This window comes from Bos indicus x Bos taurus, chromosome 11, assembly GCF_003369695.1.
Source record: "Bos indicus x Bos taurus breed Angus x Brahman F1 hybrid chromosome 11, Bos_hybrid_MaternalHap_v2.0, whole genome shotgun sequence".
NCBI lineage: Eukaryota > Metazoa > Chordata > Mammalia > Artiodactyla > Bovidae > Bos > Bos indicus x Bos taurus.
Genome location: NC_040086.1, coordinates 71,535,519 through 71,547,994, shown reverse-complemented (window position 1 = coordinate 71,547,994; position 12,476 = coordinate 71,535,519). Strand labels below are relative to the sequence as shown.

General features: G+C 40.6%; 2 protein-coding genes across 2 annotated transcripts in view; one reads left to right on the top strand and one right to left on the bottom strand.

Annotated features, from left to right (window-relative positions):
• Positions 1-12,476, top strand: part of BABAM2 (BRISC and BRCA1 A complex member 2) — a 478,108-nt gene that overhangs the window by 12,823 nt on the left and 452,809 nt on the right. The window lies entirely within an intron of this gene.
• Positions 1-12,476, bottom strand: part of RBKS (ribokinase) — a 95,011-nt gene that overhangs the window by 57,574 nt on the left and 24,961 nt on the right. Inside the window, exon 2 of the mRNA XM_027555773.1 lies at positions 7,209-7,341. Coding sequence (XP_027411574.1) covers positions 7,209-7,341 — 133 coding nt within the window. The remainder of the gene's footprint in view (positions 1-7,208; positions 7,342-12,476) is intronic.

The following is a 12,476-nucleotide window of genomic DNA, read 5'->3' as shown; positions in this document are numbered from 1 at the left end:
GGAAGTCAGCTCAGTGGGAGCCTGGTGGGACCTGCAGAATCTGCTGGGGGCAAGGGGCCCATCAGGATCCAACACTGCATCAAGGTACTGTAGAATCTGAAAGCTTTCTTTGGCTTGTGTTTGCTGACTCCAGATTGATTTTGACGTGGCCCAGGCTTGCTTCCCCTGGCTTCTATTTCTCCAAAACTCATAATTGGCAAAGTAGTAGGATTTCTGTTTTTCAGAGTGGTCAGTAGAGGCACTCCTAACTTGAATGGTCAGTGTTTATATTAAAAACATGCTGTGAGTACAATATATTTATGCCTATTTCCTTGCCTTCTACTTACAAGAACTAAGAAGTCCTTTCGTCTCTCCTCTACCTAATCAAACCTCACCTGTTTCTCAAGCATCAACTTAAGGCTTACCTTCTCGATTCTAGCCCTTGATATTCCTTTTATTTCCAGAACTCCTACAGCATTCCTCATGGATACCATATAATTAAACACTTAATTGAATACCATCTTATCATGTTTGCCCAGTCTTAAAGTCTAGTCTTCCTAAAGGCTTACTGGAGACTCTAGCTTAGCATATATTTATCCCTCCCCCAGTCCTGTGCACTAAAGGTGTTCTGTAAATATTTGATCATCTTAATTGCTTGTCAGTTCATTTTCCTTGAATCTAGCTTATCATTCTTAAAGGGACATAATTTACAGGCATCCAGACTATGCTGGTTATGGCTACAGAAAGCTTCTAGCCAAGGTTTTGCTTAGAACAGCCTTCTTGAAGGCCCCCTCATATTCTTTTGATTGCAGCACTGAAATACTTTTGGGAAGAAAGACTCTGGGAAAACCACATAGTCTGAGGCAGCCTGTGTCAGGCTGTTGCAGGTGAGAGAAGCCAAGTCAGCAGCAACCAGGGACAACCACTCACACGTAAGCCAAGGCAACTTACGGAATGCCAGGTGCCCTTCAGGAAATCCCAGGTTTCAGCCCTACCTGAACACTGTAGAGTGGAACTTTCTGCAATCATGAAATGTTCTATATCTGTGCTGCCCAATACAGACACTTGAAAATGTAGCCAGCATGACTGAGGAACTCAATTTTTTTTCTTTATTTTTAATTGAAGGATAATTACAATATTGTGTTGGTTTCTGCCATACATCAAAATGGATCAGCTATAGGTATACACACGTCCAATCCCTCTGGAGCCTCCCTCCCACCTCCCTCCCCATCCCACCCCACTAGGTTGTCACAGGGCCCTGGTTTGAGTTCCCTGAGTCATACAGCAAATTCCCACTGGCTATCTACTTTACAGATGTTCGTGGTTATGTTTCCGTGCTACGCTCTCCCTTTGTCCCAGCCCCTCCTTCCTGCCCTCTGTCCCCATGTCCAGAAGTCTGTTCTCTTACGTTTGCGTCTCCACTGCTGCCCTGCGAACAGGTTCCTCAGTGCCATCTTTCTAGACTCCACATATAAGTGTTAATATACAATACTTGTTTTTCTCTTTCTGATGAAGAACTCCGTTTTTAATTTCACTTGAATTACATTGAAATATAAATAGCCACATGTGGCCAGTGGCTAGTGTAATGGACAGTGCGGCCGTGGAGAGATGTGAATTAGGATCATGGAAAAGTAAAGGGCCGGATTGTGTTGGGAACAAGAGCAGTTCCTCATGCTGAGGGCACCGAGGTGCTTCCTTCACTCCGAGGACTGGAAAGATCTCTCTGCATCGAGGGAGAGCCACTCAGTGGCTTCCACCGTCCAGAACTATGACCAGTGTTGAGGAGAGTAACTACGGTCATGATAACCAACATTGTCAAATGGGTGAGGAATGATGGGCTGCTTGGCATCCTTGAATGGCAGAAAATATCTAGGAATTCCACCCATCAACATATACTTGAGGTAAATGAAACAGGGGACCAAGATAGCATACCCAGGGACACATGAAATGATCTATACTGCTAAAAAAATGATCACATGTATTAAAACAGGTTCCTGAGTTTCAAAGTTAGAATACATGAAGATACAATTAACAGTAAATCTAAGTTGAACATAATTTAATCTTTATGATTCAAGAGATTTTGTGGCTTTTCAGTGCCTGAGGGTCACAATGAGCAGCACGTTGAAGAGGCTATAAGCTGCATTTGTTGTCACATAACAAAACTCAGCAGTTGCTTTTTTTGGAGGAAAACCCTCATGGTAATTTTATAACTTGTCATTTGTGGCTTTATCATAAAAGATGAAAGAAGAATACGTAAAATTCCAGTTCATGCTGTCTGGTTGTTTAAATCCTAGATAAATGGGTGTTTACCTTACTGAATGATGGCTTTTAACATGCAAAGTTAATGTTTCAGTCTCCATTATCAGGCCTGCTTATCTGAGAGTGGTGGTGGGTTTGTGGTAATCCAACTGTTTCTTCCATTCTTCCTGTATGAGGCATATTGGTTAGGGTCATAGGATTCTAGTGTTTGAACATGCATTTCTATCAATACAGCCAACTAGTTTTAGCTAGTCATCTTTCAACAGAGTTCAGAAAAGAGATTTCACTTCATTATGTATATTATCTATAAAGGCCTGGTGACTAGTTTTTGATCTTTGAAGATTAAAATCTCAGTGCACAATCAGTGGATTGTCCCACAGTAATCTAACATAGAGGGCTTTCCAGGTGGCACTAGTGGTAAAGAACCCGCCTGCCAATCCAGAAGACTTATATAAGAGACTCAGGTTTGATCCCTGGGTCAGAAGATCCCTGGAGGAGGGCATGGCTACCCACTCCAGTATTCTTGCCTGGAGAATCCCATGGACAGAGGAGCCTGGTGGGCTACAGTCCATAGGGTTGCAAAGAGTTGGACATGACTGAAGCAACTTAGCACACGATCTAACATTTAGAAGGGTACTTTTATGGCTAACGTGATGGATACATTGCTTTTCAAGTTTTTTGTGGTGAAGGATCAGGTTTCTGTTTTATTTTTTTCCCTTTTTTTCATTTTCTATACATTATAGACTAATAATTTTTAAAATACAACAGTAAAATAAAAATACAAGTCATATAAAATACAAGGCCTAATTTATTATTGTTACATTCAGCAGCTATAAAGGTACCTTCAGATTGCTGAAAATGCTCCTAACTGCTTACTCTCAAGTTTCTGTACTGTCCTGATCAGTGACAGTTTGCCCTGAGGACCAGATTTTGAGTGGAACTGCTCTAACATACTGCCTCTGTCACAGACCTTTATGCCTTTAAAAAATTAAAAAAAAATTTTATATTGGAGCACAGTTGATGTTCTGTGGAAGAGGGCAAGGGCGGGATGATTTGGGAGAATGGCATTGAAACATGTATAATATCATATGTGAAACAAATCACCAGACCAGGCTCGATGCATGATACAGGATGCTCGGGGCTGGTGCACTGGGATGACCCAGAGGGATGCTACAGGGAGGGAGGTGGGAGGGGGGTTCAGGATGGGGAACACGTGTACACCTGTGGCGGATTCATGTTGATGTATGGCAAAACCAATACAATATTGTATTTAGCCTCCAATTAAAATAAATAAATTTATATTAAAAAATGTTGTGTTAGTTTTAGGTGTACAGCAAAGTGGTTCATTGTATACACATACATGTGTCTATTCTTCAAATTCTTTTCCCATTTAGGTTATTATAGAGTATTAAGCAGAGTTCCCTGTGCTGCACAGTACATCCTTGTTGGTTATCCATTTTAAATATAGTAGTGTGCATATGAATCTGACCATTCTTAAGAGAAAATAGATGACTGCTTATATGACAGTTTAGACTATCCCATTGTGTGAAGGAGGCGAGACCAGGTAATTTTGTGAAGGTCCTCCCAGTTTGCTGATTTGCTGTGTGGGCTGTCAGGGTCCACACCTGCTCATGGCTTCTTTCTGCCCTCATGGGAAACAAGGACCCTGGGCTTATGCTGGGTCACTGAACCTTGAGCTGTTTATGCTATCATTCTCCTTCTAAGCTGCTGGTTTTTGATATTTAGAAATAACTTCCTTCTAACGTTTGGCTTCAGTGAAATGGAGGAGGAGGAAATACTTAATTCGGGTGAGGTCCGATGCAATGTGTCCTAACAGGCTCTTTGCCCCGCCAAGTAGACCTCCATTTTCTATATCTGCCTGAATTTTTAATGTTAAAACATCACCTCCAATTATGCGTGGACCATGACTTTGGCTCATGACTCAGTTGAGTACTGCCTGCACAGCTCTTAACTTCTGGAAGTGTCTCATTACGCATGTATCACTGTACACATGTTGATGGACTCTTGTTTAGCAGCCCTCATCACAGCTGACAGACATTTCTCCTGAGTTCAGTGCAAGATGCTGTACCTGTATCATCAAACAGTGTTCCTTCATCAGAGCTCGAATCTGAGCTTGTTGCAAGGCAGTAGTAGATAGGTTAATGTTGCTAAGAAAGCCATAGAACATTTTCTACCTGTTTTTCTTTTGCTTCATCTGTTCATTTTTATCTTGAGTAATTTAATGATTTTGGTTTTCTACTTGGAATTTGTTATCTTTAAGAAACGGAGAAGGCAATGGCAACCCACTCCAGTACTCTTGCCTGGAAAATCCCATGGATGGAGGAGCCTGGTAGGCTGCAGTCCATGGGGTCACGAAGAGTTGGACACGACTGAGCGACTTCACTTTCACTTTTCACTTTCATGCACTGGAGAAGGAAATGGCAACCCACTCCAGTGTTCTTGCCTGGAGAATCCCAGGGACGGGGGAGCCTGGTGGGCTGCCGTCTATGGGGTCGCACAGAGTCGGACACGACTGAAGCGACTTAGCAGCAGCAGCAGCATAAGGCAGTTAGGTTAATTTGCTCAATAAAAATATACCTCACAATTGAATGAAATATTATGATTAATGGTTAACAATAACTCTTATTAAAAGATATTTTATTTTTAAGAAGCCTAAGAATATGATGCACTTTGTTTAAGCTTAAATAAATCTATATCTAAAGGTGCCTCAGGGTATCTAAGCAAAGTAAACTTGTACAGGTTTTAGATGAGGCCATGTTTCCATGTCCTTTCAGTACAGATAATCAGGGTAAATTTCACTGTGGGGCTAAACCACAGACGACTAGATCAGGCACTGTAGACATAAAGAACTTTCAGAATTGTACAGGTGCTCACATAGCCATCACACACAGACCAGAATAAAACAAACAGCACAGCTGTTTAATCAACCTCCTTACTGGAGCATTTCCCAAAATACAGTCCTCTGTCTTCTATTCTGCTCACCTCCACTCCTATGGTTTCATGATTCATTTCCCAAGTTCAATTCCACAATTCAAATATTAATATTTTGCATTTCTCTTTGCCTCATGTTCAACAGACCTAAAAGAAAACCAACCTCAAAATCGTTGAGTTGGATGACATTGCAGGGGACATCCATTTTTGACTTTAATGGGCTACAGGAATGGCTTTTATAAAGCTTCCAACAGGGGGTTCTCTAACTCTCCTTTCACATCTCCAACTCTAGGGGACTCCCCTCTGCCCAGGGCACCCATTTTTGGTACCTTGCTTCCAATACCAGTACTAATTCTCTGTCCAGGTTTCCCAGCCAGGAAATGATAACATCTTCTTTTCACTTCCCAAGCCCCGCTTAAAGCCTGCACCATCTGATTGTTCCCCAAACCCCCATTTATAATCAGGTATAGGATGGGTCAGGCCTAATACTTTTAATCAGCTCCTTCTCCCAGTCCCATAATTCTTAGCACATAATAGGTCATCAATAATTAATTGCTAATTGATATTTTAAAAATATTAAGAGCTCAACCTTAGCAAGTGAAGGTTTCTTAATTTGAATTTTGTGCTTCATGTGATGTTTTTGACCAAATAGCCAGGTGAGAATTATATCATCAATTAGAATAAAGATACAGTTCCTTAGCAGATGAAGTGATAATTGTATAGTTTATACATCATTTAAAGACTCCTGTGGAGAGAAAAGTGCTGTATATAATGGGAAATGACATTTCAGAGAAGTTTTGGTAAAATCTACCCAGCTCACAGGAGAGAGATTATTCTTTTAAATTTCTCATGTTTTTCTTATCCTCTACTGTGCAGACCCTAGCTAGCTTTCCTAAAGCAAATAAATGATTTTCCCCATTATACCAATAACAAATACAAATAACGGGAATTTTTCCCGTTATACCAATAAAATTTCATTAAAGATGCAAAAATTGAAACTTTGGCAGCCAATTTTGTTTTATTTTCAAATAATTTCAGTAGAATGGATAGAAACAAGATTTCCATATTTTACATGTCTTGTCTTAACATACCTGAAAACAGAACTAAAGATCAGTTATGTGCAGTTCATTAAGGCCCAGATTCCTTTCTGATCTGAGATACAGCATTAGAAGGAAACAGCTTAGAGGAGAGGCAACCACCAGTTATTAGATCAAATTTCCAAAAGCCATGCTGCTGGAGTGAAACTTGCTAAAAACAAGATGATTCATGCTGTTGTTTAGAAGCTGGACCACAGGAACCCATCAGAGTAGACTAATTCCCCTCACTTCTCACACTCCAGTTATAAACCTGTTAAATTCAGGGAATGCAGCATTAAGTTATTTGAGGACTGCTACTTCCCAGAGGATTCAGTGAGGTAGAAATTAATACAAAGGACAAGGAAGATTACTCTCTCCTATTTAAATCTTTAAAAACAATGAGCCTCTCAAAGGCTCACACAGATACTTAAACAGGCATGTACATGTACTCGTTTATAGCGGCACTGTTCACAATAGCCAAAAGGTGGGAACAGCCCATCAACAGATACATGGATAACTGGTATATACAATGGAATATTATTCAACCACAAAAGGAATAAAAGTACTGATACATGCTATAAGGTAGATGAACCTTGAAAACATTATGCTCAGTAAAACAAGCCAGACACAAAATGTCACATATCATATGATTCCATTTATAGGAAATATCCAGAATAGATAAATCCATAGAGACAGAAGGCAGATTGGTGGTTGCCAGGGGCTGAGAGGAGGGGGAATGGGGAGAAACTGCTTAATGGGTAAGGAGTTTTACTTTGAAATGATGGAAATGTTCTGGAACTAGATAGATATGGTGGTTGTATAACACTGTGAATATACTAAATGCCACTGAATTGCTCATTTTAAATAGTTTATAAAAAAATGAGCTCATGTCTTAACCAGGTTCTTGCCTCTAGAACCCTCTTCACTGTACTTTGTGCTTACCTTGCACACCATGGATGTCTTTGCTCCAAGCCTAGCAGCTTGGACACACTGGTTGGCACCTTTCCCTCCAAAGCCAATAAAAAACTTATGTCCATGGATGGTTTCTCCAGTTTTTGGCAGACGAGAAGTAAGGCTATAATTTAAAAGAAAAAGAGGGGGGAAAAGCACATTGGAAACTGCAGTCAATTTGAGTTTTTCAGAAGACAGAGGGAAGTTTATCTGATGGAGCCCTGGTCTTAGCAGCCAGAACTACAAGCAGGAGCAAGAAGTATTCTCTTTTCCTTGAAGATAATATTCAGTAGTTTGTATCACTATCAAGAAGTCATCTGTTTGACAAAATTCCTCACTCTCATACCACTGTAGCTCTACTTCAGAGCACAACTCTTAGCGTCTGTACTGCATCAGGGTTGTTCATGGGTGCCTCTGTTTTCCTTCTCGTGGAACTCCAAGAGGGAAGTAACTTCATATTCTCGCTTCCCAATGCCCAGCACAGAACTTTATTCACAGTGGGACTTAAAAAATGGGACCAAGTTAATGTGTTCTGTTCAGGTTTATCTAGTCACTTACAAGAAGGAGGAAGTGTGCTATAATTCTGGTAACCATGTGTAAGACCTAAGGAGAAGAGGGAAGTTGCAAATCCAGGCATGAAACAATCTTATTTGTTTCCTTGGGGGTGGGGTGGAAGTAGGGTATTTAGATGGCAGGATTAGGTTTTAGTCCTAGTCCACCTGTATACCATCCATTTCATGCACTGACTCAAAAAGAGCATTAATCAAAAAAAAAAAAAAAAAGGATTCTAAAGATCTTAGTTTACAATTTTTACTATAGAAAATTCCAAACATAAAACTATAGAAACTGTTATAGTGACTTCCCCTAGCCCCATGTACCTATCACCCAGATTTGATTATTGTCAACTCAAAGCCAATCTTTTTTCAGTTTGTACCTTCACTGACATCTCCAAGTGCTAAGGATTTTTACTGACATGTTACTGCCTAGTGAGGATAGTATTAAGTGAGGCAGAAAGAGTAAAAGACTTTCTCTAGGATAACATTAAAGATATAAGATGTGAGGAAACAGTACCTTTGAAGAATAGACAACTTTAAAAGGAGAAAGAGTTCTGGGTATAGGGACAAGTGGAGAAGATGGACTCCAGCAGCATGAGGACTGCTCAGCTGGCCACAAAGAAGTGGGCCAAGGGCTGTGCATGTGTGTGTGCTAGGTCGCTTTAGTCATGTCCAACTCTTTGTGACCCTATGGACCGTAGCCCAACAGGCTCCTTTGTCCGTGGGGTTCTCCAGGCAAGAATATTGGAGTGGGTTGCCATGCTCTCTTCCAGGGGATCTTTACACCCCAGGGATTGAACCTGGGTCTCCTATATTAGCAGGTGGATCCTTTACCACCAGGGCCTGGAGCCAGTGGAGAGATAGCAGGCATTAACTAGCTTTAGACAAGAAGGAAAGGCCAAGAGATAAGTCCACAATAAGTCAACTGAGAACCTACTCTGCTTTAGCAGGTTAGAAATTTATATTCATTTCCCACATAGGCTGCAATCTAACAGAAGACAGTATCTTACTGTATTAGAGTAACAGAACAGTGCCAGTTCCTACAGGTCCCTAACAGCCTATTTGCAATGACTGATGCCAGGAACACATGATCATGTCAATAAAAACCAAGTTTGACCTGTGAACCTCCCTTATGAAGTTATAAAAGTCTCAATAAATTGGGCTAAAACATTGCTCGGTTCCCTAGCAATGCCCTGTCAAATATGGTTATTTGAGATTCAAAAGAGATTCATCAATAATTTGAAAACATCCCACTCTACTCCTCCCCTTTTCAATTCTATTTTTATCTTGGATTCTAAACGCATTTATAGTACCGATGGAAAAAATATACATCTACAAGGTTCACTTCTGAAAAAGGTACTCAATCAAGAGAAAAATGCTCTTAATGTAATGTTATTATCCTGTCATTTAATTTAGCAATGACAAGTGATGATGAGAGTTTGATTTGCATCAGAAATCTTAAGCACTTTAGGATTCTGTTATGAACAGGCAATGATGAGTAATCTGTGTGATTGAGTAACTGTGTGAATTCTTGGCTTATTGATGCTGCTACAAACAACATTCATAACAACCTTAAGAAGAAAAAAGTATCCAATGTGGCTAAAAACAGGCCGAAATAACTTAATTAGTAAGACTGTCACTAAATAAACTTATGACTTCCACTATATTTATACTTAGATCTGGGTCACAATTCACTGGTTTGAATTAAGTGTATTTTTTATTATCAACTGTGGGAAATCATGAAAAACATATCACCAGATTATTATTGGGATGTACGTGTTTGTGGGGGAGGAGTGAAGTCAAGGGTACAGCGTGTATGTGTTTGACGTGGGAGCAGATGGCTGAGATTTAAACTCATTTCTAAACAACTTATATTAACACAAGCACTGTACTGATTTAGCCATCACTTAAATTTCTCACTCCTTTGGAATGCTACTATTTTCTTTCCTGTCTGCATCTCTGTTCTACTCTTATCTCTTCCTCCCCTCAGTTGTCGCCTTTTCCAGTACGAGGACAGGGACCAATGTCTGTACCATCTTATCCCCATTTGCTAACTGGATGAACCTTTGTAAGAGTCTCTTCTTGTCTCTGAAGAGCAGCAGAACATGCCACCCCAAAATATGACTGTAGGAGTTGAGGACATGCCACTGCAAAATGTGCTGCTTTGGCATATTATCTGGAGTTGTGGGCACTTGAAAACCAGCAGATGCAGGGAGAGGTTTGCTCTGAACGCCCTTATAGGAACTCAGCTGTCATCAATCTCCTTCCTGGAATTTGATCAACCAGACGGGATGACTCTTGTCACAGGAAAGGAGAAGAGAAGTCAATACCACGCCTAGACAGCCTTTCTTGCAGACTATCACACCTCTCATCTATTTTTCTAAGGGCCATCAGTTCAGTTCAGTTCAGTCGTTCAGTCATGTCCGACTCTGTGACCCCATGAACCACAGCACGCCAGGCCTCCCTGTCCATCACCAATTCCAGGAGTCCACCCAAACCCATGTCTATTGAGCTGGTGATGCCATCCAACCATCTCATCCTCTATCGTCTCCTTCTCCTCCTGCCCTCAATCTTTACCAGCATCAGGGTCTTTTCAAATGAGTCAGCTCTTTGCATCAGGTGGCCAAAGTACTGGAGTTTCAGCTTCAACATCAGTCCTTCCAATGAACACCCAGGACTGCCGTCAGTCTGTCCTAAAAATCATTTACTGTCCCCTAAGGGTTCTACCAGGCTTCCCAGGTGGCTCAGTAGTAAAGAATACACCTGTCAATGCAGGAGACATGGGTCTGATCCCTGGTCCATGAAGATCCCCTGGAGGAGGAAATGGCAACCCACTCCAGTATTCTTGCCTGGAAAATTCCATGGACAGAGGAGCCTGGTGTCCTACAGTCCGTGGGGTTGCAAAAGAGTCAGACATGACGTAGACTAAAAACAATGAAGAGACCTACCACTCCCCTCTCCCTTCCCCATTAAGATGTTATTTAATCCCAAATTCTAAGTCACCTTGTGGATTCATTTCTTCCCCTGGATATCTCCCATGTATATCTGAGGGATACATGTTACTGAATTTCTGTTTTCCTCTTGCTAATCTGTCTTTCATTACAGGGGTCTCAGTCAAGAACTGAGAAAGGTAGAGGGAAGGTGGTTATTTCCTCCCCTACATCTCTTTTCCATGTCTCCCTTGTATGGCATCCTTTGTTTCTTCTTATTTGAAGATGTGGAGGTGTTGACAAATGGGGAAGAGGAGGCTGGGATGACTGTTCAATTGTCTGGCAATTACAATTCCATGTTTTCAAGACCTTGTCCACTGCATTCCCAATATCAGCAGCATTCCTTTTCTATTAATATAAGCAAGAACTGTAACTATCGTTCTTACATTCAGACATTAATTCAACAATTGTTAAATCAGTGTTTTCCAATGAACTTCTTACAGGGCAAAATCAGCTTGCTGACAATAAGATAAAATCTAACCATGATGCAAATAACAGAGGAGTGAAAAAACATGTTACAGAATAAGATTAGTATAACCTGATTCATGTTTCTTAAAAGGAAAAAGATACTATGTATATATCCTCTTATGATATGCAAGTGTATAGAAAATGAAATGTTAATGACAGATATCCATGAGAAAGATGGGAATGGGGAAAGTACACGGAAATGTATGTACCAAGAATATCTTTGTGTTTTATGGGAAGCCACTTGTAACTATTTCAGATTTATCTGGCCTCCCTGCATCCCAGCACCAGTTGGCTTCTTGCAGGTGCAACCTAACAGAGCCTTGCCTTGGGCGACCCTCTCACCATTTCAGGGTTTCTGTTTCTGTTCTGGCTGTCCTGCAGGACAGAGAAATCTGTTAAAATACATCAAGTATCTTGGTATAGACGCTTCTGCTTCTTGGCTTCACTTTCTCTGGCTCTTGCTTCCTGGATTCTAGTCCAGCATCGAGGACGTGCACTCAAGCCTTTGTCTTATTGATCTGCTTTCTGCTGAACCCAGAGTAAGGCAGTTTATTGCTGATTTATTATTTTTTAAAAGTGAATGAGTTAAAGAGTGGAAAGTGGACTGGAGAGCAACTAAAAAATTAGTTATAAATGGGCAGAAGAATTTCTGAATTAAAGATCCTAATTTACTTTGAATTAGGTTTTTCTATCTTTTCTTTTCTTTATTAAAGCCATGAAGTTAAGGTCAGGTTCATGAAAGAACCTGCACAAAGTACTGTCCTCTGTATGAAAGCATCACCATGATTCTTCCCAATTCAAACATGAGCTCTCAGTAGGGTGTCAAAGACTGTACTCAAATAAGTACTCAAAGGAAAAAAAAAGGAAGTAGGACTGGTAGAAATATGGGCATCCCAGGTTGCTCAGTGGTAAATAATCTGCCTGCCAATGTAGGAGACTGGGGTTCAATTCCTGGATGGAGAATATTCTCTGGAGGAGGAAATGGCAACCCATTCCAGTATTCTTGCCTAGAGAATCCATGGGCAGAGCAGCCTGGCAGGCTACAGTCTGCAGAGTCACAGAGTTGGACACGACTGAGCATACACTGGTAGAAATACACTGTTGCTACCATTTTAATTTTTAAATAGTATAAATTTCTGAATGAAGGAGAAAACCAGTTATAAGAAATATATTTGAATTTAAAACAAATTTGTAGCTTTAAAATGTCATGATATTTCAAATTTGGACAGAAGGAAGAACCAATAAAT